This window comes from Anser brachyrhynchus (assembly GCF_964034855.1).
Source record: "Anser brachyrhynchus genome assembly, chromosome: 1".
Taxonomy (NCBI): Eukaryota; Metazoa; Chordata; class Aves; order Anseriformes; family Anatidae; genus Anser; species Anser brachyrhynchus.
The window spans coordinates 56,538,953-56,566,523 of NC_137694.1; the positions used below are offsets into that span (position 1 = coordinate 56,538,953).

The window sequence follows — 27,571 nt, forward strand, 5'->3', positions numbered from 1 at the left end:
TGCTCCTCCATATCCTCCTCTATGTGGAGCTGGCGCAGATACTGCTCTGTTCCAACTTGTGGGGCAGCGGCGTGCTGTAGGTGCCATAGGCGGGGAGGACATTGAAAAGTAAATACGGTTTGGGGAATGGCAGCAGCTCCAGGTGGTGAGGGATGAAGGAGAGCATGCTGGGCAGCCAAGCAGTTGTCAGTTGCCCTTGCAGTGGTGAGTAGTATCCCACAGCAGGGACAGTAGCGGCGAGCTTTCTCGGCATCAAGCTAGGAGCCTTTCAAGAATAAAAACAAAGTCTCAGGTAAATCAATACTGACTTTTACTTAGATACAATTTGCAATCAACCTTGGCTGTTTCCCTGGTGCTCAGTAATTAAGAAGAAAAGTTTAGAAGAATAGACTCCCTAAAACCCAGTGATGTGCTGTCAGCCGGGGAGCAAGGCAAAATACTTTTTGTTCTAGCTATGGAAACACTCCTGTCAGGGAAATAGCCTGTGTGCCAGCCTAGATTAACTGCCCTGGAGTTAGCAAGGGTACGGGGCAAGGGCAAAAAACACTGATGACCCTAAGTAGGCTGGACATTGTAAAAAGATCTTGACTGCCTAAAGAAACACATCTTTGTGGTTACAAATGTCATATTTTTTCCTGTTCAGGACATTGCTGGTGGTTAAGATGTTTTGATCCAAAGCACGATTTACAAGCATATGATTTAGAAGTAAAATAGGGTAGGATGACCCTCATGGCATATTTACAAAATAGGTTTAGGAATAATACACATTTTAAAAAATAAATTTTATTTGACCATATTTGTTGGGATTTAACTTGATCATATCACCTTTTTGTCCTTTCCAGTCCTTCCTCTCTGGGATAGTCCCATGTGAAGAGGTAACCTGGTGAAGGATAGCTTTCTCCCCCTCACTGGTTTTATACATAGCCTCCAATACTTACTGTGATATCTGCCTTGGGAGCAGGAATGAAATCAACTTCTGTCAGATGCTGAAGGCCACCAAAGTTGCCATATTTTTCATGTTTCCTCCACTTGGCTCGCTGGTTCTGGAACCAGATCTAGATACAGGCAGAAATGAAAGGGCACAGAAATGAGCAGCAGATAAAGAAGGAACTACTCACATTCAATTAATTTTCCTGCTCATTAAATGACCTCAGCAAAACCAGAGGCTGAACCTAAAGGAAAACATGGGGTTTGACACAACACCTTTTGCATTTTGCATAACATGTGGGATCTCTGCACGATCATGACAGCCACTTTTCTCTCACAGAATCACAGCTGTTATTGAGCATTTGGTTTTGTTTCACTCAAAACTTTTAATAAAGATTATATATCATTTGATGTTGTAGCAGAGCCCTGTTTCTGTAGTAATGGTCTAGGTCCATCCCCCTCTTCAAGGAAAGACAGTAGGACAGTGTGCAACAGGTCTTCCAGGGATCTCCTTGGAAAGTAAATCCTTTCATGGTCAAAGCTTCACAGCAGTCAAGAGATATGGCATTATGATTTCCTTAGGAGGTACAACTTATTGCATGGCAGGACTTTGTCAACCTGCTCTCAAATGAATAGACTGGGAAAAGACCCACCTAGATGTTTGCTGGACTGCAATAAGCGTGTGTCACCCATGGAGCTATAGTAACAGGGTTCTTCTTGTATTTAGCTTGTAACATTCTGAAATTCATGTAAGGATCCTAAGCAAAAGACCCATGGGGATGCCACCTTCTGAGTCACTCAGCACTCTGTTATCTGCCATCTCTTTTGCTCTGGACAACAGACAACTAATTTTCTCGAGGGAGAGCTTCTTTGTCTTTCAGCTGGTTTGACTTGTCTGGCTTCTGGCTGAGGCATGCAAGCATTTACTGTGCAGCCACAGTAGTACATCTTGTTGCATTGCTGTGAAAGTTGAATTCCCCTTCCATTATAGACTAGCTGGCTTTGGAACTTGCTGTTTGAATGTAAACATTTCTTTCTTGGCAAGAGATTTAGATGAACACAAGGTGTTAGGGATCAAAACCATATGCTGCTGGTTGTAAATATATATGCATTTTAAATCCAATAATGAACAGCTCAATTATTTCTGCATCTCTTGCCCAGCAAGTAATGGGAACGTCAGGAGACCTCTGCTATATTGCTGATAGAAGTATCCGAGGTTACTGAAAGGACAGACCTTTTTTGCTGGGTTTGTATGTGTTTGACAACTGCTCAGTGTGTATGAACTATAACATTCCCTTTCTACCAGGTCGGAGTTATATAGTGAAACAAAACCATGAAATGAGTCCTCTTTATCATCGATTAAGTGATTGAAAATAGAGGGAGGTGCCAAAGCCAAAAATTCAACCTTTTAAGTGCTTCTTCCAGAGTCTGCATGTAGGATAAAGTCCTCACTTCATAGATTTTTATTTTTATTTTTTTTTTAATATAGGCATAGCTGTGTTCAGAGCCTAAACTGCCTTTTCTGCCCAGCTGCTCCAAAAAACCCCCCTCCCCAGAATGATTTGTAAACCTGCACCCTGACTTCTCTTTACTGGGATTTAATCCTATTCCTCCCTGCTCCATCCACCACAGATAGCAACCTACTGATACCATTTTTTTTTCCTGCATGTTAGTAACCTTAAATTTTCCAGTGTTCCTGAGCTGTGGCACTGAGACAGAGAACAACATTCCCATGGGTGCTCATGAAAGTCACACTGGTGCTAAAGCCAGGGTCAATTGCTTCCTTAATCTTGCCTGAGATTTCACAAAAGACTCATTTGCCCATCACAGCTGTAGCATTAGCCAGGAGCAGAATGAGGGCGGGTTCTCAGCAAGTTGTATGAAGAAACAGGGGCTAAAACAGAGCACAGAGGGAGGGTGGTGTTCCCCGTGTTGTAGGAATGGCTTCTGTCTGTTGCTCTGTGATTGTCCCTGTGTTGTTCTCTTGCAGACACATAACCAATGACCTAGGGCACGCTAAAGAACAAGCCTTTTCCTTATTTACCAGTCCTTTATCTTCTTACCATTTCATAACTCTATCATTAAAGATTTTACTGATTATGCAGTTCACATTGACCTCTGTGTCAGCAAATGGTTCCTATGAGAGGCCTCCTTTGAAATGTCCTCATTTGCAATTGAACACCTGCTTCTTGTGTACTAGAACATGATATCTTGATCTGTTCTGCTGTCTTAATCCAAGAAGGATGTAAGACCAAGGCAAGGTCCTTACAGTGACATCCCATCAATGTTATTACCTCTATCAACCAAGTATATAATTAATCAAAAAAAAAGATGAATTTGACAACATCTGTTTTCCATAAGCCAGTGTTGATCAGAATTAAATATATTACCATTTCTTTAATTCTTCGTGAGTAGGGACTCATATAAGCTTTATCACCATTTTGCCGAAATCAGTGTTTGGCTCACAGGTCAGTCATTATGTCGTTGTTCTCTTTACCCTTCTGAATACCGACACAACATTAACTTTCTGACAGGTCCCCAGAACTTCCACTGTGCTACAGGACTGATTGAATATCAAAACTGATGATCGAAAGTGTGTCTCAAGCAGCTTTTTAAGAACTACTAGAAGCAAGTCACTGAGATTCTGGATTTAAAAACGTAAGTCTGTAGCTGCTATTCAATATTGTCCTGATGGAAAGTGTCTCATCACCATCATGTGATACTGCCACCTTACCTGACATATTTCCAAGGACAGAGCAGAAATTATGACTGAGCATCTCTGCCATTTCTGCACTCTCCTTGACTATTCCACTATTTCTGTAGAGTAACAGATCAATGAAATTGTTCACTTTTTTCTTCTTAATGTACTTTTATTGAGTTTCTGATGATCCTTTGTTTTTCTGACCACATATTTGGCCTGTATACTTTAGCTTTGGTTATTCCTTCTTTTTATAACTTTCTGTTTCTAATGTTTACTCATCCAGCATTCTTCATTTTGAGTTGGATGTAGGCATGCATACATGCAAGGATATAATTCCATCTGTCCACTTAAATTGTTTTGTAGGAAACATAGCTTTGTTTCTTGATTGGGGGACACAAGCTTTTCACACAGTTGTGAAATGTTTCACATGGTTACCCCAATAGCTGCTCACTTTTTTGTTGTTGCTGTTGTTAAACTCTCTCTCTGAAGTCATTTGACTTATAGCTTATTTTGGTTCTATGATTCTCTGATTTCAAAAATACCTAAGTTACTGCTATTTTTGAGTTATGTGACCAGTTTATCAGCCAATACAGAGGCAAATGCAGAACCTCCGTGTCAAGTGTAACAGTCTGGATAGGGAATTTGCTATCTGAAATTCAGACACGATGGGTTTTTTCTTCCTTGCACATCTCAGGTTGATGTTTCCCATGATAATTCCGTTTCTTTCGTTTCTTCTTTTTTTTTTTTTTTTTTTCCCTAGAGATTAAAAATTATTTTTTACACAGAAGATGGTCCTGTTCTTTCATGTGGTTTGGTGCTCTGTCAGGAACACTGACTAGTAGCCCAGCTTGCGCTCCCATGCTATCAGAAATGCATTTTGCATGCACTGATATTGCTAATGAGCACATTACATTTATGCTGCTCCAATTCTCCCTGTCATCTAACTATGAAGCAATATCACCACAGTTAGTCAATAGTCCCAGGCATGTCATAGTCAATAAACTGATCAGTGTTGAACTTTGATTGTTAGAGTGGGACATGTACATGGAAGTACACTGATGACTCCAGCATTATGGTGAGTACAGGAACTGTAAAAATCATCACAGCAGTGCCTGATAACACCAAATTCCAATACACAGTGGTATGTATATTTCACTGTAGCAGTTTTCATATGCATTGAACACATGGGGTCAATTTTGAGCTCTGTTAGCAAGGCTACATTATAGCTGGGGGAAACAGGGTTAGTTTCCATGCACTGAAATTACAGCCAGTGCATTTATAGTCCGTGATATCAAATTACAGAACAGTAAGAAAACATTTTCATTTGGGCAGTTATTTTAACTTTTTTGTGAACTTGTAGAAGAAGGATGTGGGTGAGAGTTTGCACTGAATTACAATGTCCTATAAAAGGTTGATAGATGATTAATAAATATTTTCATAAATGGCCATTCTGTTGCTACAGAGTCCAACAAGTTGCTTATAACCATCTGCAACTCCTATTTGCTGTGCATTTAAGATGCTTAGAGCACCTGTTAACCCTTTGATTAATCCCATTTGGCTAATCCCAACTGGGTGACAAATACTTTTTTCCCTATTTGTAAAAGGCCTCCTCCGTAAGGTAAGAAAGAGATCACGTATTTCATTAGCATGGTCATTCACACATAAACTATTATGAACATACCCTGAATAAGGAACTGGTGCAATGAGTTTAGCCTTTTGGAGGCAGAACATACCTGAACCCTGGCTTCTGGGAGGTTAATCTTTGCTGCCAGTTGATTGCGAATATGGATATCCGGGTAGTGAGTCACTTGGAAAATCTTCTCCAGTTCCTGGAGCTGTTCAGCTGTGAATGTTGTCCGGATTCTCCGTTTCCCTTTCCTCTCAACTGTGCAAACAAGGAAAGGTGTATTGAATTTCATAGCAAATGACCACATGACCACAAGGAGATTCAGAGATGCAGCAGTTTCTGCAAATTGCTGTGCAGCTGGGATGTCATCTCCAACTCCTTCTAGAGATGTACTTACAGTAGGTGTACTTACAATAGGTGACTGTCTCTTGACCCAACAGTGAATGTGGACTTTAGCATTGAAGTAGAGAGTCAACAGTGTCTATTTGCAGTGCTAATTCCACTGATTCATTACATATGAGCAACTACAGAAACCTGTGTATTTTAATCACAAAACCTTATGTATTTTAGCCACACTAACCCTGCAATGGTTTTGTCATCAACATCCTCTAGTGTTGCATGAAACTTTGACCTTTGTTGCTCATCTGTCACATGCACACAACATCTGCTGCTCATTTATAATCCATTATTAGCTATTTGTGAACAAATCCTTAATGTAAAGGCAATGAATGAGTGGATACTTTGTTTTGTCTTGGTGCTGTTCTCATGACTGTAACAAATCACCATTTTTCTTTCAGCTTATAAATTTTCCATGCCTATCTTTTCCTGTCATACTGGTTTTGCTAAGCTTTCCCCAAGCTCTGAGAAATAACACCCTCAGGAGAGTGGTTTGAATATCCAAGGTCATCTGCAGATATTTATTAAATAAAATAGAAATCTGTATTTTCCTTAGACTTAACATGAACTTTTCCACAGTCAGGAGGCTGTGAATCTTGTTGGGCAGTGGGGGAATAATGAGTAAATGGAGTAACTTTTGTCCATAGACAAACTGTGTCAGGTCTGCTTCTTCATCTTAGAACAAGATCCTTGTTGGTGTAAGCTCAGTTCTTTAGCATATTTGTATTTCTTGCAAAGTTGCTTGGGTTTACTACAGAGTCTGCAGCCTATTTGTTGTTTCCTTGTGCTCTCTTGCTCTGTTTGCATTAACTTGTTCATTCTTGCCTTAAAAGTTGAATCTGAGTTATTTTGGATAGGTACTGACTCTTTATGAGATTGAGATGAGTGATATGGTGGCTTTTAGATCACTGTTAGCTTCAAGCAGAAAAGCACTGCTGGACCTCTTGAGAGTGAACCACCTTACAATCAACAAACCCAACTTCTCCTCACCCCAGGGCAGCAGTAACTACTTTCCCATGTCACCTTGTCACCAGATATCTCCAGCTATTTCTTACCCAATAAGATTCTTTGACAACACTGCACCCATTCCACCCTACTGCCACACCCAAGCCAGTTGCTCCACCCCTACACTATACCCAACCTGATCTTGAATGTTGGAATGATTCATGGATGGAGAACAAGACAATTAGAAGAGTCAGCTTCAGAAGACATGTCATACACAAGTTCAGATAAGATGAGAAATTACAAATATAAGTGAATTTGCTTGGTCTGAATTTGATCTTACCCCTAGATTTTATTCCACTGGCACTCCATTGATTTTGATTAATTTACTCCTCCCAGATGCCAGCAAGATCAAAGAGTACCCAAAGTGGGTGAACATTGTGAAAAGAACTAAACCACTCCAGACTAACTGATCTCCACTCTCTTTCCATACCATTCCTTTAGCAGTATTTAGGGATAGTCAGCAACTTCACTGACATGTAACAATTGCATTAAAAATACTACCTTACAAAGAAAAGTCACAGTATTCTTCAGACTACATTGTTGTTGTGTGGGAAATCTCTAAACACGTTTGTGCTTAAGAACTATAAGGCCTTAAAACCCACAGAACTGTGTATGGGGACCTTTTGGTGGTATGAATTCCTGAGAGGACTCTGTGACTGCTCTACTCCTTCAGCTGCTGCAGTGTGACGACACAGACTTTTCCATCAGCACCTACACTGATTTGAAAATGCCCTCCTACACTAAGGTATTTTATTCAGACCATGAACTATGTAACACTTTGTGCAAATTAGGATAAGGTCTGGGTTGATCTGAAATGATGCTGAAGGGTTGATGTCTTGCAGAGAGGAGGAGAAGGGAGTGGCAGAAATAAGTTGTAAGGCGACTGATCTGCAAAACATGGATTTCAGCCACATCTCAAGGCTGGAATCCTCTCTGGTGCACAAATGGAAAATCTTCCAGATGACATTGGATGAACAGCACAAAATGTTATGCCCCAAGTTACATTGTTTGTTTGTTTGTTTGTTTGTTTGTTTTTCTACTGAGCTTGTAAAACTGCAGCCTGATAGGAATGTAAAATTCCAAATCTCTCCTGAAGTATTTGGCACTGACGCCATGTTGCTGATGAAAACGAACATTTTGAATAATTGCTTTTGGTCTTCCATGGTCTGATGACAGCTACAATACATACCACGTACCTAGATGCATACACTTCGTAATGGGAACAGTTACCTAGAGGTGGTTAGCTTAATCCCTCAAAGAGACTTTACACCTCTTCCCCCTGTAGTATTAGCATAAAGTATTCCTTGTTGGGGCTAAAACTGTGAAAAAGGTAACTAAGCACCTTAACAGGTGGAAATTGGGCTCTGCCCCAACCAGAAAATGACATCTTTCATTCTGTGATGGAAACTTAATTTTGACCCTGGTGACACAGAAAATAAGGAATAAAAAATCCTGCTCATTGATTTGGTAGGAAGATGTCTAGGAGACAATATATGGGAACCAGTAAGTTAATATATTCTGTTGTGAATATTTCCTCTTTTTTAAACACTTCAGATACTTTGAAAAGGAGACCAGCCATGCAAGAGTAACTGAGAAGCGTCATTTATCATAAACACTGTCAATACTCTCATATCTCAGGAGCAACCTAATAAAGCTCATGTCCAACAGAGTTAAATCCATATCATTAGACTTTTCACTGGTTTATCAAAGTACTACTCATTAGACTGCAGCCCTAGCTTCAGCCCCAAGGGGAAAATGTCATTTAAATTTAATCTTGCTGACACCACTGGGGCAAAGATTTGAAATGAGAAATATTTTTGTGCATATATACTGGAGATAGCAATGGGCATCCTCTCCTTGAAGCTCTGATTACAAAGTTGCATCAACTTGAACCTTCACAAAATACGTCTATAAGAAAAGGGGCATTTATTGCTGTATGGATTAAAAAGGGAAATATGGACTATCATTACTAAGAATATGAATCCCAAGACACTATGTCCCCTGTGGATATGATAGCGCTAACTTAGTTCATAGTGTCTCTTGTCTGGAAGATTTTCACCTCACACCTCTCTGTGGCGGTTGGCTTCCATATCCTCCTGGGAGATATTTTAGACAGGTAAGATTGAGTACCAAGGTGATATTTTGTCAAGTACATCATACCCTGTCATACAGTAATGAATATCTCTGCTATATTTGTATCATTACAACATATGGTATTCATATTTCTCTTTCACAGGGCAATTCATATAGCATGTCCAGACAAGTGAATTCTGCCCTGACCTTGCTCATGGTCTCAGAAATTGGAGGCGTCCTGTGATGTCCCACATATCTCACTGAATACTGAGCTGAGCTCCTGCCTCTTGCCAGAGTGGGAGACTGCTCCCCAAAGCTGGAAGAAGCTGCACTCTACCCCCAACATTAACAGAGTAGAGGAATTAACCTAATCTCAACTGTGACCACCTCCTTGTTCTTATAGTCCCAACTGTACATAAATACCTGGGATGCTGGCAGGGTTCATGTCCTGCCAGGTTTTGTATGTCAAGGCAGTCTATGTAACTTCTAGCAACCAGAAAGCCTTCAGAAGAAAGAGAACAGACCACACTACCTCCTGGAAGATTTTTGAAGAAGCAAAAAAAGACCCATGTATTTTTTTAATGTTTTATATTAGTGAACTGAAATATAATTTCACAACTATGCAAAGAAAAAAAATGTCTACATTTCAAAATCTAGGATGTCACATCAAATAAAAAAGAGCATTTTTTAGTATTCCATCAGAATAGAGCAAATAATGATTTAGTCCAGTGTAAACCCTTCTGTCTCATACATTGACCAGACTCTCTAGAATTAAGATGACTGAGGTGGACCGTGATAGGAATGAAACGAATGCCAAAGGCCAGCTGGGTCTGACCCCATCACAGTGGGTACCATACAAACAGTAATCAGTATTTTTTGCCTGTAAATACAGAACATGACAGCCATCATCTGTATAATATGGAATAAAACCTAAAGGCAAGACTTTTAGTGCCCAAATCAGAGAATACTACCTGAGCTAAAAAGGAGTGGTTTACATTATCAGACCATACTAGCTGCAGGACTTCTCCATAGAAAGCATGTTCATACAAACTACAGACCGAGATGATAATGTAGATATTTATACTTGGCTACCAGCTTAAGAATTTCTGGATGCTGGAAGGACACTTGGTGCAGAGTTTGTTGAATTAATCAGCCTACATTGACTCAAGAAAACATCTCTAACCATCAACGTAATACTATCTCTACAGGGATGGGGTATAGAACAAACTCATTAGTAAAGATCATGAGTCTAGAAGGATCTGGAAAGACCACCCTACAAAGAATATATGAGAATGAGAAGACAAAGTCTATGCACAGCTGGTGTAAGTGTGAGAAGAAACTTTGGGCAGATGGGACATCTTATGGTACCTGAAGGACCGACCTATTGCTTTTTGAAACATACAGTATTAAAAATTATGCTATAGATGGGATTGGGAATAGATCTGCTAGATCATCTGTCCCACCCAAAGGTGTCCAGGACTGGACAACACAGTTTAAGAGAGAATAGGCTCATGAGTTTCTGGTGTCTCCTTTCAGCATCTTTTGTATGAAAATGACCCATATAGCTCGGTGACAGGCAAAAGAAACTTGCTGTCAGTGTGCTCGTACATCTTCCACATTTTTCCTTCTTGGAAGGGCATGGTGAGCTGTTTTGTAGATAAGACTGTTATGTAAGGGAAGAATCTACACAGTGCTCAGAAGTGCCACTTCTACTGAAACCAGATCTTTCAAAGTTGGAACACATCAGATTAAACAAAATAAAATAACATGAGGTCAGGTACGGGGCCAGTAGAGACTGAAGGACAGGCTTTGATTTCAACTGGAAATGAAATTAAATTGCTAACAAAATAGACTCCTGTGACCTAATCAAGGCTTTTGCCTGTAGGAAATCTAGAAGAGTGCATTTTTTCTATAAGTAATCAGTCATTCTATTTTTGTTTCAAAAAAGAAAAAAGAAATCCAACCCACAAAACACTATGAAAAAAAGAAAGAATCTGGGACTGTATGTTAACATTTTGCCTTGCAAGATGAAACTTTCTCTGACTGTAGCTTTGATACTTTCCTTTGCCTTGGGACCTTAGCTTAGAGATCCCATAGCAAACAACAGCATTCAGAATTACAGTCTAATAAAGAATGTGGGTGGAAGATATAAGACTAGAAAGTGTTGGAAGTGTAACATTGGCTTTACAAACGTGGCTGTAGAGTCTCTGGGGAAATAAGACTCTCTGAGTTTCCTGAGCTATTTTCTATGTAAAAGCTGGGGATATTCAAGTGTGCTTTTATGCTCTGTGAAAGTCATTTGCAGGTTAGCTGACTGCTGAAACCAAGCCTGAAAATACCAGGCAGCTAGATATGTCAGCATTTGTAGATTCTTAGAGATACAGCTGTCTATACATTGCCTTATTGTTGACATTGGAAGGGCTAGATTCTTCACACTGATAAAGCAGTATAACTTCTTTAAATTCAGAAACAGGCACATTTGTCCTTTGCAGATCTGGCTTTATTACTAGGTCAGACCTAGGGCAAGTTGAAACGTTTAAACTTTGTTGAAATACTCATTTTTCTTAAAGGTGTGCAGTTAAAGGACGAGAACAATGAGTACAAATTACAGCAAATAAAATTCTGATTAGATAATAGGAAAAAATATTTTCACCATGAAGGTAGTTTGACACTGGAACATAGTCCTGGAGAGATTCAGAAGTCTCCAGCCTTGGAGATATTCAGAACTTGACAGGACAAATCCTATGCAACCTGATCTAAGCTGGTCCTGCTTAGAGTTGGGGTTGGACAAGTTGGTCTCTAGAGGTTCCACCCAATGTACTGTATTGTGTGATCTCTGATCTCCAAATATTCACGTGGACTAAAGTGTAGCAATGCTCCCCCCTGCCCCCCCTTAAAAAAAAGGAGGCAATTTAAAGCTTTAATACTACTTGTAGCTTAAGGAGTCTGATCTCTTGTTTATACCATGTTAGCTAAGCTTATTTTCACCACCCTCCATAACAGAGCTGCGAGATATTAGAGGCATAAGTGAATCAATACTGAAGACTAGTACTTGTACCTGCATTTGCTAAGTAAAAGCTGTGCATCTGCAGCAACGCTGTGCTTTGGCAAATTCATTCTGGCCTGTAGCAGGCAAATAGCCTACACCTTAGGCTGCTGTGCCTCAGCTGCCCTGTGTGCCTGAACCAGCTAAATATATGCTACTTTGTGAAGATCTCTGCAATGCTGCAATTGCACCTCCGATTTGCACTTAGCCCATTAGCAGGCCAAGACTGTATGAAGCCTACTTGGTCTCAATACGAGGGGCATGTGCTGGAGGGATAAGGAACCAAAACCCCAAGAGAAGGGCTGGAAGTCAGTGCTGACACATCTCTGCTTTGAAGTATGTAATCTAGGTAGGTGAAAACTTGTGGGATCAGTTTATCTTTCTGCAATCCTCTTTGTCACTTCTGGACAGACACCCTCGCACAGCATCTGATAGCCAGATCCAAAGATTTTGCTGCTTCTTTGTCAATAAGACAGAAAGCACTTACATAAGCAAGCAGTGGCTTTAGCTTCATATGCTCAAAAATATATTTTTCTCTGTGTAACAAAGATGACTGTACCATTTGTTTCTCAGAGAGAAACTCAGGAGCCTTGACAATGATCCTCATTATATCTGGCTGGGTTGTGTTTTTTTCCTTTTAGCCTTTTTAAAAGAAGTAACTCTCTCTCTTCTTTTTGATTCAACCAATTATAGATATTTGAGTCTCCCAGCTGGTTTCTTCCAGTGACTTTTCTGAGCATTGTTCTTCTCTGGTGACATTCTGCTTATGATGGTCAAGCCCATAGCAAAAACAATTGCAACTCTATAAAAGAGCTATTACAGCATGCTGATGGCATCAGGACAAAATGTGCTTGTCTGTGTACAGAGATGTGCCCGTGGCAGTCCCTCTCCTAGTTAAAGAGGTGGCTCATGGCTTTCAAAAGAGCTTGTGCTGCATTATTTACGTGGGAGTATAGCAGCGTGGCTAATCTTTATTAAAATGTGTTTTTTTTTTTTTCAGCCACTTTCAAGAGGAACTGGCATAGCCAGTGAGACTGATCTGAATTGTACATGTACAATGTGTTCTGCCTAGAGCCTCTTGCTAGTGAAACGTAGCATTTAGCATCCAGCTGCTGGCCACTGAGGCATAGCAGAAGTCAAGGCAGAGCAGCAGGATTCAAACTGTTAAAGGCTCAACTTCCTTCTCCTCAGTCCGCAACTCTTTGATGAAGAGCTGTGTTCACCCTGGCGCAGAGTACAGTGCCTAATCACCTGACAGCAAGGCTGAAACGCAGAGAGGTGCAGACTTAGGCAGTGTGGGTTGGAATGGTAAAAATGACAGGCCAGAAACCCCTTTAAGCAAGCTGTACGGTGGTGGCTGCGGGAATTTCTTAGCCTGCTTTTCAGAGGAGCTGGCAGGGAGCAGAAGGCACACATGAAACAATTCACATGGGCAGTTTGTTGCAGAGGATGGTGCTCATCATCAGCCTGAGCCCCTGGTGAATATAACCCTTCTCAATCACCAGCAAAGAGCTGATGGTGTTTACAAATGATGCTGTCCTGTTGTGCATAAGTCTGGCACAGCCAGTGGTCTGTGAAAAGTCTGGAGGGAGCACACAGACTGTGGCTTGAGGGACCTCAACTGACAGGGGTGCGTGGTATTTTCCACCACCTGGTATCAGTTCTGTTCCCAGGCTAAATGACCTCCATGTTCATGAACTCCTTCAGGTCAAAGTGAATTTGGGGCAGGTATATATGTACTTTTCCCCACTCACCTACATCTCAGGTTTAAAACATACTTTCTGAGATTGCTCTGCCATTGCCAAAATTCACCTTAAAGATGCTCACAATCAGTGAACAATGAGAAAGCAGTGACCTGACTAATCCAATAATGGTTTTCATTGTGAAATACAGAAATACAGGTTCCCCATTGCTCTCCCCACACTCTCTGGTCAACCACCTTTGTCAGAAAGCTGAGCTTATTACAGGTTGCGCAGACAGGTGTTTTGTTTTTCTTTTTTTTCTTTTTTTTTTTTCCCCTGCTTTATTTCAGCTCCTTGTGATTACCTGCAAACCTCTAAACATGAATCAGGCATGCTTGTTTACATCCCAGCCTCAGAGTCTGCTCCCCCTCCAATAAAACATAATTCCATCATTATTTTTGTACATAGTCTCTGATGTTTCTAATTTCAGCATAAAGCATTTACTAATACAGTAAGTAAAAGGCTTGCCATCAATTTTAATGAACGGTAATTAAAAGCACTGGATCCTGGGGATGTAATGAAAAGTTCTCAGACAATTCCAGAGAAGTCAATAAGTACTTGCAAGACCTTTGAAGTAAACTTATCAAGATGTGCCATCAACTTTACAAGTGGTCACATTACATAGATTTGACTAGCAGGAACAAATTAACCTCTGGCTCCTGTGTAATATACCCTTCGGATCTAAAATTCCCGGGAAGAAGGAGCTCTTGAAGAAAAGCATTGCATGCTAACATTCACTTTAACCATCCAACAAAACACAAAACAAAACAAAAACAAACAAACAAACAAAAAAGCACAAATAGAATTTATGATAGTCCTCAACTGCGAACAACTTTTCTTGCTTCAGTGCTTACTTGTATCAGTCAGACTACTGTGTGAACGTAGTCTGAAGGGCAAGAGTAAAGGATTCAGGTTTAATGCCTTTCATTTAATATCCAGGGTGTGACTAAAAACAGTTAGTCTTCAAAGAGGGAGAAAAACAAAGAACTAGCCTTCAACAATGCTTCAGGTAAACCCACTAAATCAAGGTCAATGGTTCGCTGCATTTCTCAGTGTGTATAGGAATACTGCACTTCAGAGACACAGGACTGCAGGGACTATTCACATTAACAAACAGAAGACTGGTAAGACAGCTGATGGCAGCAGAATTATGTATATAGGAATTTATTTTTTTCCCCCCTGCTTTTCCTTTTCATTTAGAATTGCTTCCTTCTGTTGTTCAGGACAATGGGATGCTTTTGCCCTTTTTCTCAGTCCCATTGGTGTATTCTGGGCAGCCGATATTTATCTGGAATTGTGATTATACAGTGCTTCATTGTCTCTTGGGTGTTTTATAAATGCATTAAGTCAGCATATTGGGGAAAAGACTGTTCTGCAAGTGATAAACCATGCCATTTCACAGGGGTACATGGATTTGACCATATCATCCGCAAATGAACAGAACAAATGAATTTATGGCTTCAGAGAAAACATAAACACTAAGCTAAAGATGCCTGCAATTGGCATCAATGCAGAAGAGACATGACTTATACTGGAAGTTCTCCAGGACTGGGCTCATCTCCATATTTTCCATTGTCTTTATGATAATTGACAGCAGAATTTGTCAATATGCTTTGGGATCAAAGATACTATCATAATAATAAAACTATAAGAGTAGTTAAAAGACCCCAGTTAGCAATGAGCAGAGGATTTCTGCTATAGAAATATTTGACTGACGTTGACTCACTATGGCACACTCCTCTACAGTGAATAATGAAGATATGAGCTGCAGGAAATAACATTGTGCAGTTGTTCCCAGGCCCTGAAACCCCCAGTTCCCAGTGAAATTAGGAGCAAGCCCCATTTGTGGAAGCCTGATCTACCTTGTACTTGAATTATTGCCCAGAGAAGAAGTCCCAGAAGACTGGGCATCTGCCAGGATATTAAGCTGATGATGCTATCTGGTTTCTCCAAGGTACTGACTGCTCCCTGGCTGGAGCAAAGGACTGGAACCATTACCCATGCTTAACAGCCTAATAATAAAATGAAATAATTGCATTGATGGGCACACTCATCCACTGCCTTTGGAAGTAAAAAGTTAGAGCAGACACACACACAGATATGTATACAGCCAGACCCAGCACATGTAAAAGAATTGCCCATGACGATCTGAACTAGTATCATGGCAATCTCCATCAGGAGCTGCCACAGATCTGGCCAGCATGGAGCATGTCCTCCTCTCATGCTTTGCTGCTCAGCCGTGATGAACTGGTCAAGTCGCAAGAGTTTCACACAGAGCAGAGAGAAGGAACTAAAAGGAAAGTGGGGGCTCAGTATTTAACTCGGGCATTTACGTGGACATGTTGCTGTGATGCTGACCGATGGCCACAAGAGTTTGCCCTGTTTTTAAGTCACAGGTGAAAGTGTTCACATGCAGAATGAAGGCTTCCAAATTCAAATGGGAGCTTTGCAGAATTAAATGGCACCACAAGCATATCTCTAGCATACAAGGGCTTTTCTCTTTTTTATTTTTGCTTACAATGCAGCCTCTAAGTTCAAAGTGCAAGAGGCATTGCTTCCTGTAAATAGGTTGTGATAAGGGCATAAATCTATTTAGTTTAAATGACCCTGCATTTCTATACCGCTTAGTCGCATAAGCCATCTTCTGGGAAAAACAAGTTTTTAGGAACACTGTAATGTTATAGGCTTGCCTGGAAGCATGCTCCAAATCCATGCTCAGGGTTCACGGTTGGGGTGCTCTTGCTGTCTTGAACCTCTTGCCCATGAAGAGTGTATAGTCATGACCTCCTCCTCGTCTTTCTCATCCTATCCAAAAAGCACCGAACACCAGCTTTCCTCCCTTCAAAGTGATATTGTTTCTTCTTGTTTTCTTCACTTGATTTATTTTGTTCCCTGAAAACTGTACACGTGTATGCTTACCCAGAGCCTAGTGCCCTCTGTCTCAATTCATGTATGTGCTTTATCCAGATAGAAGGGTGAGGGACTGATGTCCCCCATGTCAGAATTTTCCCCCACTGCTGAAGCTGGTGCCATTCCCCTGGGCACTTGTAAGCATACTCAGTGTGAACACAAGGCAGACCTTGAGGACACCTCTGTGGCATATGCTGTGGGTGTTTGGCACCACCAAGATGCCTTCTTAGAGGACATATAACCATCCCATAGCTACTATGCCAAAAGTATGCCTGAGGCACAGAGTTGCTAGGCATGGTAAGAGAAGTTCATTTGCTATTAGCTCAAGCTGTAAAGATTATAGACTGCTGCAGGGGATGGTGCCATCCCATCTCTCCTGGAGGCATTGCTGCTGACTATATCTGGAAAAGGTGACTCCAGCCTCAGCCAGAGGCACAAGAAAAGGAGCCACCTGCTCTTCTCCTCTAACATGAAGTGGAGGACTGCAGCTGGAGGTTATGATGCTGCAAAGTATTTTAAACCCAGGGCTTCAGCTCTCTGCTAAGAATGACACAGTGTGTGCACAGAATCTGAAACATCATTGTTTGTGCACTGTGGGGAAAATGCCAATCCAGTGTTTTCAGATCCTCCCTCTCCTTCAGCTAGTTTCTATCAAAGGCTCAGCAACTGTGGGAACCAGGAGCCTAGAAAACGGCAGATCATTAAACCTCTGCTTGGTTTCAAAACCCCACTGCCTCCAGAGAACAGAGGGATTTTGTTTAAAATGCCTTTAAAATACAAGTTGTCATTGAAAGGGCCTGTTCAGCTCGGCTCAGTTTTATGCAGGTAATTACGTGCTTTCCCCCTGTTTTGCTGATGAGGCTGGTACCAACCACTGCGCCGGTCACTGAAACTAAGTGCTGAGTCAGGACACCTGCCTTCCTCCTCTGACACCCTGGGAAAGTGGCCTCCCCATGGCTGGGAACTCCCTCCCTCATGAAATGCACTTCTTTTTAACACTCTCAGGCAGTTCCGTGTGGCAGAGGCATGCTGCCCTGGCTCTACCTTGAGGATGCAACACATGATTTTGCCCTGCTGCCATCAGCTTCCTGCAGCTTACAGGCCAGAAGTAGGCTAAAATATCTGGTTGTCTTACGACACTTCTCTCTGCATCAAGACAGACTTTGTCTTGTAGAGGAGGAGGTGACAGCAGCTTGTCACAAGACTCATGTATACCAAAGCAGCAGCTGCAGGAGCAAGGGTTTTCTTTCAGATGTATTTCACACAAATATGTGTTTCCTCTGCCAGCTTGCAGAGTATGGGCTGAGGAAGATGTGTGGATGTCAGTGAAGCCACCTGTATTTGCAGTCACATGAACCCACTAGGAGCCTTCAACGGCCTTCATTGAAATTGCACTGTGCTGTTTTATCCTTTTTTCTTTTCTTTTCTTTTCTTTTCTTTTCTTTTCTTTTCTTTTCTTTTCTTTTCTTTTCTTTTCTTTTCTTTTCTTTTCTTTTCTTTTCTTTTCTTTTCTTTTCTTTTCTTTTCTTTTCTTTTCTTTTCTTTTCTTTTCTTTTCTTTTCTTTTCTTTTCTTTTCTTTTCTTTTCTTTTCTTTTCTTTTCTTTTCTTTTCTTCTCTTCTCTTCTCTTCTCTTCTCTTCTCTTCTCTTCTCTTCTCTTCTCTTCTCTTCTCTTCTCTTCTCTTCTCTTCTCTTCTCTTCTCTTCTCTTCTCTTCTCTTCTCTTCTCTTTTCTCTTTTCTTCTCTTTTCTTTCTTCTCTTTTCTTTTCTTCTCTTTTCTTCTCTTTTCTTTTCTTCTCTTTTCTTTTCTTCTCTTTTCTTCTCTTTTCTTCTCTTCTCTTTTCTTCTCTTCTCTTTTCTTCTCTTCTCTTTTCTTCTCTTCTCTTTTCTTCTCTTCTCTTTTCTTCTCTTCTCTTCTCTTCTCTTCTCTTCTCTTCTCTTCTCTTCTCTTCTCTTCTCTTTTCTTCTCTTCTCTTTTCTTCTCTTCTCTTTTCTTCTCTTCTCTTTTCTTCTCTTCTCTTTTCTTCTCTTCTCTTTTCTTCTCTTCTCTTTTCTTCTCTTCTCTTTTCTTCTCTTCTCTTTTCTTCTCTTCTCTTTTCTTCTCTTCTCTTTTCTTCTCTTCTCTTTTCTTCTCTTCTCTTTTCTTCTCTTCTCTTTTCTTCTCTTCTCTTCTCTTCTCTTTTCTTCTCTTCTCTTTTCTTTTCTTTTCTTTTCTTTTCTTTTCTTTTCTTTTCTTTTCTTTTCTTTTCTTTTCTTTTCTTTTCTTTTCTTTTCTTTTCTTTTCTTTTCTTTTCTTTTCTTTTCTTTTCTTTTCTTTTCTTTTCTTTTCTTTTCTTTTCTTTTCTTTTCTTTTCTTTTCTTTTCTTTTCTTTTCTTTTCTTTTCTTTTCTTTTCTTTTCTTTTCTTTTCTTTTCTTTTCTTTTCTTTTCTTTTCTTTTCTTTTCTTTTCTTTTTTTTCTTTTCTTTTCAGAAAGGAGTGAATCATAACGAACCATGCAGCAAAGATCTTACTACTGCTACCAAGCACCTGTTTTCTGAAGTGTAGTATTACTGTCCATATTAACCTCTCCAGAAACTCAAAGAACTTAAAGCGGCACTTGTCACATCCTACATGCCAGAGCTATTGCATATCGACAGTTTGCCTGTGTGCATGGTGATGACCTCTTCACCACCCGTGCAGTGGGTCCAAGGTGTATACAACGCGTTAAGCTGATGTGGCATGTTCAGCAGCCTCGCTCCCCACGTTGTGCAATGCCCATTTCCTGCTAGCTCGGTAGATTGCCACCCAAAGTAGGAGGGCAATAAACACCCAAAGCAGTCCCTGTCATTAAAACTGGTAGGATTTACAAGCCTGAGCTAGAGCTTAGCTCAGAGGGTGGGTCTCCATGTTTTCAATGACGAGACTGAAGAATCATCCCCCTGACTCAGGCAAGAGCTTAACAAGAAATACTTGTGATGTCTGCTGTTATGTATTGCCACGTAGTGCCATGTAAGATAACAGCTGTGGTTTGGGGTATTCTGGGAGAAAGTCTGAATCTAGAGGCACTCACCATGAAGTGGATGGTCCACTGGGAAATCACATAGCTGATCTTCCTCTTCATCGTGTTTTCTTTTGCCTTCTGGGTGTTCACGACCTGTTTCCTCACTCAAGAGGGAAGCTGGGCTGTCAGTAGGTCTCCTGCAGTGGGCTCCCTGCACTTTTTTTGCTCTGGTCATGGGTGTAGTACACATGGCAGGGAGAAGCATTTTATCCGAAGGTAAGTCATTCTCCGATTGACTCCTGCTGCTGGAATCTGTGAAGGACACAGCACGAGAAAGCTTTGATAAAGCTACTGTCATTAGGTGCACCTTCCAGTATGTGTGAAAAGAAAAGAAACATGAGTGTGGTCTAGATATTTTACCATTCAAACCTGATCATAGTTAAAATGGCCTTTATCTTCCTGTGTTGTGCATCATTGCCAGGATGACCCCTATGTTGCAGGAGCATGATCCTAGTAAACTTGCCCCCCAAAATCTAAACTACTCACTGCTTCATTCCACCTGAAAAGTTTGGACGACCCTTGTGGGAAATTTTCAGAATGGGAGTGTAGAACTAAGCAGACAAGAAACAAGAAACAAGATAATTGGGTCTGTGCTGCTTTAATGGGCAAGCCTAGAATTTGGTCTAGTTTTTCCCCTTGGATTTCTTTGCTTGGAAAGGCAGAGTAAGAGGCAACACATAAGCACAATAGACTTTCGCCATGGTCAGCACCAGAGTGAAGCTAATGTTACAGCACAGATTTGTCTGTTATTAAAACCAAAGAACATCAAGCTATTAATGGACTTCACTCCTGAGCAGTCACCCACATCTAGGCTCTGGGGTTTGCAGCACCTAGGGCTATTCCCCTCTTCCTTCTCTCCTCTTATATCCAAATAACAGCTGTGACACTCAACAGATTGTACTGGTAGAAACTCCATTTTTAATACCTATTTTACTTCTGGTGCAGGATATAGCATTGGCAAAGCATCTAACTTTTTAGGCTTGTCAAAGTTTTATTTTCTGAACAAATAATAAGTTCTATTTCTAGCCAGCCTTGGAGCAATGATAATTATAACATCTGGAGACAAAGTGCCCAATTCTGCCCTCAGTAAAAGCCCACACAATAGGAATTGTACAGAGGGATTACACTGACATGAAGAAAATACAGTTACAGGAGCTCTGGAAATCAGCCAAAAGTTCAAGTCAATGAGGAATGATTATTTAAATGTTATCTTTTCAATTTATCACAAATCTTTGGGGAAACTTCTAAACACAACAGCCTGCATCCAGCCATGCTGACTTTAAGAACATGGTATGAGCTCCACCTCTGTGTTTGAAGCATATTGTGCAAAATGGAACTCATTTAATTCAGTTAGGATCAATTCATTTTGAGTTTTCTGGTGAGAGAAAAAGGTAGGGTTTCAAGCAACATTCATGGGATAAAGGAGAGGGTAGACCTGGAACTGGTCACTAACTTGGGCCTGGGGTTAAATGATTTGCTCAAGAGCTTGGAGGATGTCAGTGTAGTGTAGGTTCTTAGCCCAGGTTTTCTATCTGAATCTCCCATCCTTAAATTAAGGACTAGCTGTACTCCCTTTCTAGATGGGATGCTGTGAAGATGAATATGGACGGAAATGACAGTGCTTATATCCTACAGTAATGAAGAAGACAAGGGTACCTGAGCAAGGTGTTTTTAGGGGTAGTCACTAAACCTTCTTCAGAATGACATTGGCATTTTCTAAGTTATAGAAATTTTTTTCAAGTCTTCATCCTTCATATACAACTTTTCCCCCTCAAAGTATTTCCCTGAGGTACTTGCATACCCCAGTGATGAACACGACTTACATATGGACATGGATAACATTGCAGGCTGAAGAAAAGAAAACAGGGAGGGAATCCACTGTCCCATGGGAATCCCAGTGGAAATCTGTCCTAGACAGATGGGAAAATATGAATGTTTGCGTGAACTGGTAGAAAGGAGTGGGAGAATCTGTTGTTTGAGATCAAGGAAGTAAATTACAGTGATATAAACCTTATAGAGAGGTTGGAGAAATCAACAAAGTTTTCTGGAGAAGATTGAAGGTAGATGATACTGAGTTTAAAGCACAGACCTGAGATTTAAGAGCCCCAAGGTCTAGTCCTGCCCCTATTGCAACCTTCTCTGGTACTGGCTCTCCTCAACAAACAAGGCTCCTGTCTGCAGTGGCAGCTCTCTAGGCTAGCCAGTATTTTTCAGTGCATGTTCATATGGCTCCAGCAGAGACCTCTGAAAAATATCTATTAATTGTCATGGGGTAAGATTGCCTCCAGGGAATGCGGTTTTCTTCATTCCTTTTTGTTGTGGGGATGGTGATGACATTTCAGCCTGGCTCAACATGAGGTATTTGTTACCGAGCATACTGTTACTATGCACAGAAATTACTTTGACTTGTGGCCCAAAATGGTCTTTTTATTTTGACTTTCAGCTGTATAGGAAAGGATGGGAAATGTCAGGCAAGATTGCAAGATTTCTTTTTTGGAAACAGGAAGTTATTTCAGATGCTCTAAGCTCCATTTAAGCCTCTTTGTGTAATCACTGGAGAGAGACAGACCTGTTGCAGACCTCAAGCATATGATTTTAAGGCCTTACTAAGGCTCTGAGCAAGGAAGAGTCTGTCACTGAGACATGCAAGCAGCTTTTTATTGTGCTGTTTTTCTCTTGCTCCTCTACTTTTTTTGTTTCTTTTTTTTTTTTTTTTAGGTGGTCTGTTTCTCCTTGTTATAGGTGGGGTGAATTGTTGATATTAGCCAGGTGGTATCTATTCAGTTATATTCCTTCATTTGTTTCCTCTTTTGCAACAAACGGGGGTGGAGTGTTGCTACTGGTGAAGTAAACAATTATCATATTGACACTTGTTTGTGAAGCCACAGTTAAATTCAGATTAATTTGCATATCCTTAACACAACAGGGCATAACGCAGACATAATAACATAATTACTGTATCTGTTACTGCTTTTACTATTAATTTCCCAGGTGCAACATCCTCATCCCAAGCTCTCCTTGCCTTGACAAAGGACCTCCTGTTGGTGGAACCTCACTGACAGAAACTGGAGGAGTAATGAAAAATTATTTCAGATGTAATTTCAAGCACATCGAAATCAGGTTCCAAAGGATTTCAGAAGAAGTACCAATTCACTTAAAAGATGAGTGACTCATTTAGTGTACTGGCCCTTTTTCTAAAACAGGCTGCTAGTCTTCTCTGTTTATAATGAAGGAGTTGGCACCAAGAAGGAGACCAACACTTGTTGGGCATGCTTATTTGTGTCCCTTTCAAAGGCCATAGTTACTCTTTCTAGGCATTGTGACAAAAATAAGAGGGGAGAAACATAGGCTGAATACTAACATGTCTTCTTTTTCCCTGTTCCTTTTTTAACTTGGTAGGAGTCTCTCAAAAATTCAAAACTTTCAGTAGACTTCAGATCAACAGCTGCAGTTCCAGGTCATCTTGTAAGTCGCCTTTGTATAGTAAACTCACAAATGTTTAATATTACAACTGGGTTTGTAGGAAGACTACACTCCTTATTCCAAACCCCGTTGGAGATACCCTTAACAAAACAAGAATCAGGTACAGAGATCTTATTATATGTGATTGACTCCTATCACACCTTTCTATGAGTGGCTAGCACTGTACATCACATTCTTTTTGTCAAAGAATTGCATAATAATTTAGGTTGGAAGCAAATTATGAAGGTCATCTGATCCAGCGCCCTTGGGTTGCCTTGGAAAAAGACTCCAGGGTAAGCTCTGTGTCCTCATTTCTGACTTTCTGAATCTCCTGGTTCCACCCATTTTCTTAACATTCAGTGGCTAGATTTAGACTTTAGGACAAGTGTGGTCTTGGTCCCTAGGCTGCCTAGATCAGCAGACCATCTGGATGATCGTTTCTGGCCTGGGTATCTACTTCATGGAGCCATGGATACATGTATGGCTCAGTTCTTGCTCTCATGGATCACAACATGGCTCAGATACATAACATATAGGAGGTGGTAAATATTCTTAAAATCTGTAGTAAGATATGGCTTGGCCCTGGCCCTCAGTACTTCCTTCTTTGCTGCTGCTGAGCTGTTCTGGGAAAGCAGCTGGATTTGTATCCCATCTTGGAATTTCCAAAAAGTTCCCTAGCTCATTTCAGTTCCCTGACCTTGGCCAGCACTGAGTCAAATTAGATATAGCTAACTATTTACACAATTTGTTTAATGTCAGTGTTATATGGCATAAAGTTGAATGACTTTGATGAAATACAGCAATTAGCCCAAGATGTACTGCATAGGGTATTGCAGTTTTGAAATAAACCTTATCTGCAAAAACTGGCAATTCTGATGGGAAAGTAAAGAGTAATTAGCTTGGGTAAATCTTTGGAGCTAGTCAGAAACCAACAGTAAAAAAGCTTCATTTTCTTTTTCTTTCCTCTTTTTTTTTTTTTTTATTTTAAATTTTTATTTTAACTCACTGATCAGTTGCAAAAGCAATGTGAAACAACATTTTGAAATATCTCTGTGGGTTTCCTATGTTCTCCCAGCTCTAGTGACAGCTAAGTGAATCTCCATGCGTATACGTTATTTTCATTAGTTAACATTTCACATTGCCTTAAGTAAATTAATCCAGCCTTGCTTTCTAGCAGGGGAGAGAAGGGTCACTATTCTCTTGTTACAGCTACTGTCTCTCTCTGGCTGGATGATGAAGTGAAGTCAAAGACAAAGCCTGGTTGTTCTGCCTGCATTGCTTTCAAGGTGGAAAACTGACTGTATTCTCAGGTGGAGCAGTTTGGGGTGAGACTGTCCTGGCAGTACAGCAATGCAGTCCCAAGAACCCACCATGTCCTGCATACAGTTTTGTCAGACCTTGTGTTTCGAGTGGCACATTTAGCTGACATGCACATTGAAACAGAGCTGGTTATCTTCAACATACTGATCACGAAACAGAATTATTATAAAAAACCCTGTCTCTGCCATGCTTTTCTGTTGCCAGAGAAGAGTCTCCTGTTGTTAATATACATTTTTATGGTCCATGCTATGAAGAACACTGACTCTCTTTTCCATGGTGTTACGTCTCACTTTGGATCCAGTGGCACGAAGTGATGGCCATGGGCCCTATGGAAAGGAATTTCAGTTCACTAAATCCCACTCGCACAGAGCTCATGCCACCATTTCCCCCCACTAGGCAACCTGGCACCTGGGCTCCATCAGCACATGAGATCCGTTACGCTTGCACCAGCATCAGTTATGTCCCTGTCCGCTCCTACAAATTACTAAGTTCTATGTTTCAGGACTGTATTTAAAACATAGCCTAGATCTGCTGCCGTTAAGGTCTGATCTGCACTGGCAGATTTAGCAGACATTTAGGGGCTGCACCCCTCCAGCAGTACCAGTCATGAAACAGCTAAGCAACAACACTAACTGTGGTTTTCAGCAAACTTGTCTGTCTTTAAACTTATCCTTTCTTTGAACTGATGACCTTGAGAGGTCCCATTCAACCTGAACTATTCTGTGGTTCTGAGAAAATACAGTAGAACTCTATCCCTTTCCCTCATGTGCAGGTTTCCGTGGAAAGCTGCAGGTACTAGTTCAAAGTTGGCTGTTATATTCAGTCCCAGTGCCTGGGGCTCCCAGGCTGTGAGATGTGTTGTGGGTTTGCTCTGCTCCATGGTCAGGAGACAACTGCTGTACAGAGTGAGGTCACCCTGTGTTCTGGGGGAACAAGAAAGTGCAAATCTTGTGCAAAGGATGATTGAAGCAGCAGTAGTGGGACTGACCTCTAGACCAACTACTGTAACCAACCAAGAGCTCAATTTTTTTTAGTTTCCTTCCTTATTTAGGTCTTGTTTGCTTTCCAGTCTAGATCAGGATCCTGTTTGGAGCTGAAACAATGAGAATAAGCAGTGGCTACTTCAACCATCAGGTCTTTAGAAAAAGACTCCCTCCCTCACTACTGGTTCATCCATTTTTTGGGGAAATGGAGTGATGATCCATGAAGGATCTCTGTGTATTGCAAAGTGTAGCAATAAGCTTTGTCTCGTGAGTGAAAGTCTTCCATCAAAACTCCTGGTCATTTTTCAGTAACTGAATGTGTCTGGTTATATAAAACATCTCTGTTTCATGGAACATACAGATTAAAAAACAAAAATAAATACTAAATCCAGAATATGTTTGTTGTTGATTTTTGTTAAGGAAAAAAATAGTTTCAGAAGGGGTAAAAGTTCAATTACGGTTGAAGTAACTAAACTGAGGAAACTGAAGTCAAAAAGGTTAATGCACTTGCTGGTTTGCTGTAGTCAAAGTTATGTTAGTTCTCTACAAGTAGGCTTTATTTAGTACACGAAAGAACCTAGTGTCCCTGATGATAAGCAGAAATGATTAAACACAGATGCTTTCTCATGTCTCGTTCCGGTGATTGAGTTCTAAAACTCCTCAGCTACAGACCCTTACAGACCATTTCTCTTGCTTGAGGATGAGTGGTCAGATTTATCAGAAAATGATACAGATTTGGCCCTAATTCCAGACCACAGACAGTTTCACCTGATATAAGTGAAACTCCAACAGCTTCATTAAGTTGCAGCAGTTCTAGGTCAGCTTCCTGTGTTTGAATGCCCATCTTTCCTTGTGACAGTTTTTTTTTTTTTTTCTCCTTTAATAACAGAACCATTGTTTTGTAATGGGAAATATAAAGGATGTTGCATTTGTTTACAATAAGAACTCCTCGATGTTACTGAAGAGAGCTACCTGCAATGACTGCTGAGGTTGCATACGCACCTCTTCAATAACACTAGGGCTTCATATTGTACAAAATCCCACCAAAGGCTGGCAGAAGAGTAAAATCTACCACAAGGTTAAAAGGAAATTAATTTTTAAAGATGATTTCTGAGTATATAATGATTGATTTGTGCTTGACTACAGAAATCCAAAATTCCTGCTAAATTTAAGAATAAAAATTCTACGTAATCAAAATTTAGCTTTAGAGATTGAAAAACAAAAAAAAAAAAAAAAAAAAGGAGAACATTTTTCATTATGTGATGTACTTACCAAAGGCCAGTGGTGATCCTGCTTTTAGGGCTAAAGATGTCTCAGCATAGTCACTTCTGGTCCTGATTTCACTGCTTGAGGTGGTGCTGGTAGAAGGTTTCTTTAAGATCTCCTCAATGGAAAAGGACAGGCTGGGCTTCCCCTGGCTGACACATTCACGGGGGTCCATTATCTTCCTGGCAAAGCAGCCACGGGGCAGAAAGTCCTCTCCTGCTCTCCGTGCTCTCGGTGCGCCCCAGGAAACATGCAGCTGGGAAGGTGCGCTCCTCTCCCCACTAGTGCCCAGCTGACCTGTAGGAGTGTCGGGAGGAGAAACAGAGGCAACCCAAAAGTAAGCACACTTGCCTGCTCCTCTCTTCTGGCCAGCTTGAGACCAAAAACTGTACTGCTGTATCTGGGGAAGGCAGCATCAGAAGGGGGGGGTGTGAAAAGTCTTACCAACCCCACCCACTCCTGAACAACCCCTGGTCAACGCAAATTTACAGAGCTCTGAGCAATCACATTGCCATCCCAGGAGGAGGTACGCTTCTCACAGACGCAGGTAAAAAATGCCCCAGGAAGAGTTGCTTCATGTTGGTAGATCCTGCTCAAGTGGCAGTTATCCTCCTTTACTGGTTTCAGGCTGAAATCTTTGACAAACCGTTTGCTTATGTACTATTACGGAGTTAAAAAGAAACAGTCGGCAGGACAAATACTTCTTCCTAGTGCCATTTACTAGCAAGGGAGACACCTCGTAAACTTCTCTTACATACAAGGAGTTGACACAGATGGAAACCTCCCTCACCGGCAGTTCCCAGGTTATCCTACAGTCACCCCCACAGTCATCAACCTTGGTTCAAATTCTCTCTTTTCCCACTCTGGAAACCCTTTGAACTTTCCAAACAGGTGCTTTTCAACATCATCCCATCTTATCAGTCACAAGAGAAAAAGAGAGGCCCCTTGCAACACACTTAGGAACAGGAATTAGTGGCCTCTACCTCCCACCTATACTCCTAGAGATAAAACATTATTTTCTTTCTCTCCTGAGCAAGCTAGCTGGATAATCATCCCACCAGCAGTCAGGTATC

General features: G+C 40.9%; 1 protein-coding gene across 1 annotated transcript; it reads right to left on the minus strand.

Moving 5' to 3' along the window:
• Window positions 1–11: 11 nt before the first annotated feature.
• ISX (intestine specific homeobox) lies at window positions 12–26,898 on the minus strand. The gene is made up of 5 exons (XM_080571808.1): window positions 26,505–26,898; window positions 19,477–19,719; window positions 5,362–5,513; window positions 939–1,055; window positions 12–265 (listed from the first exon to the last, which is right to left on the minus strand). Exons 1-5 carry the CDS (start codon window positions 26,671–26,673, stop codon window positions 20–22), a joined length of 927 nt encoding a protein of 308 aa, XP_080427934.1. The 5' UTR covers window positions 26,674–26,898; the 3' UTR covers window positions 12–19.
• Between the last annotated feature and the right edge of the window lie 673 nt (window positions 26,899–27,571).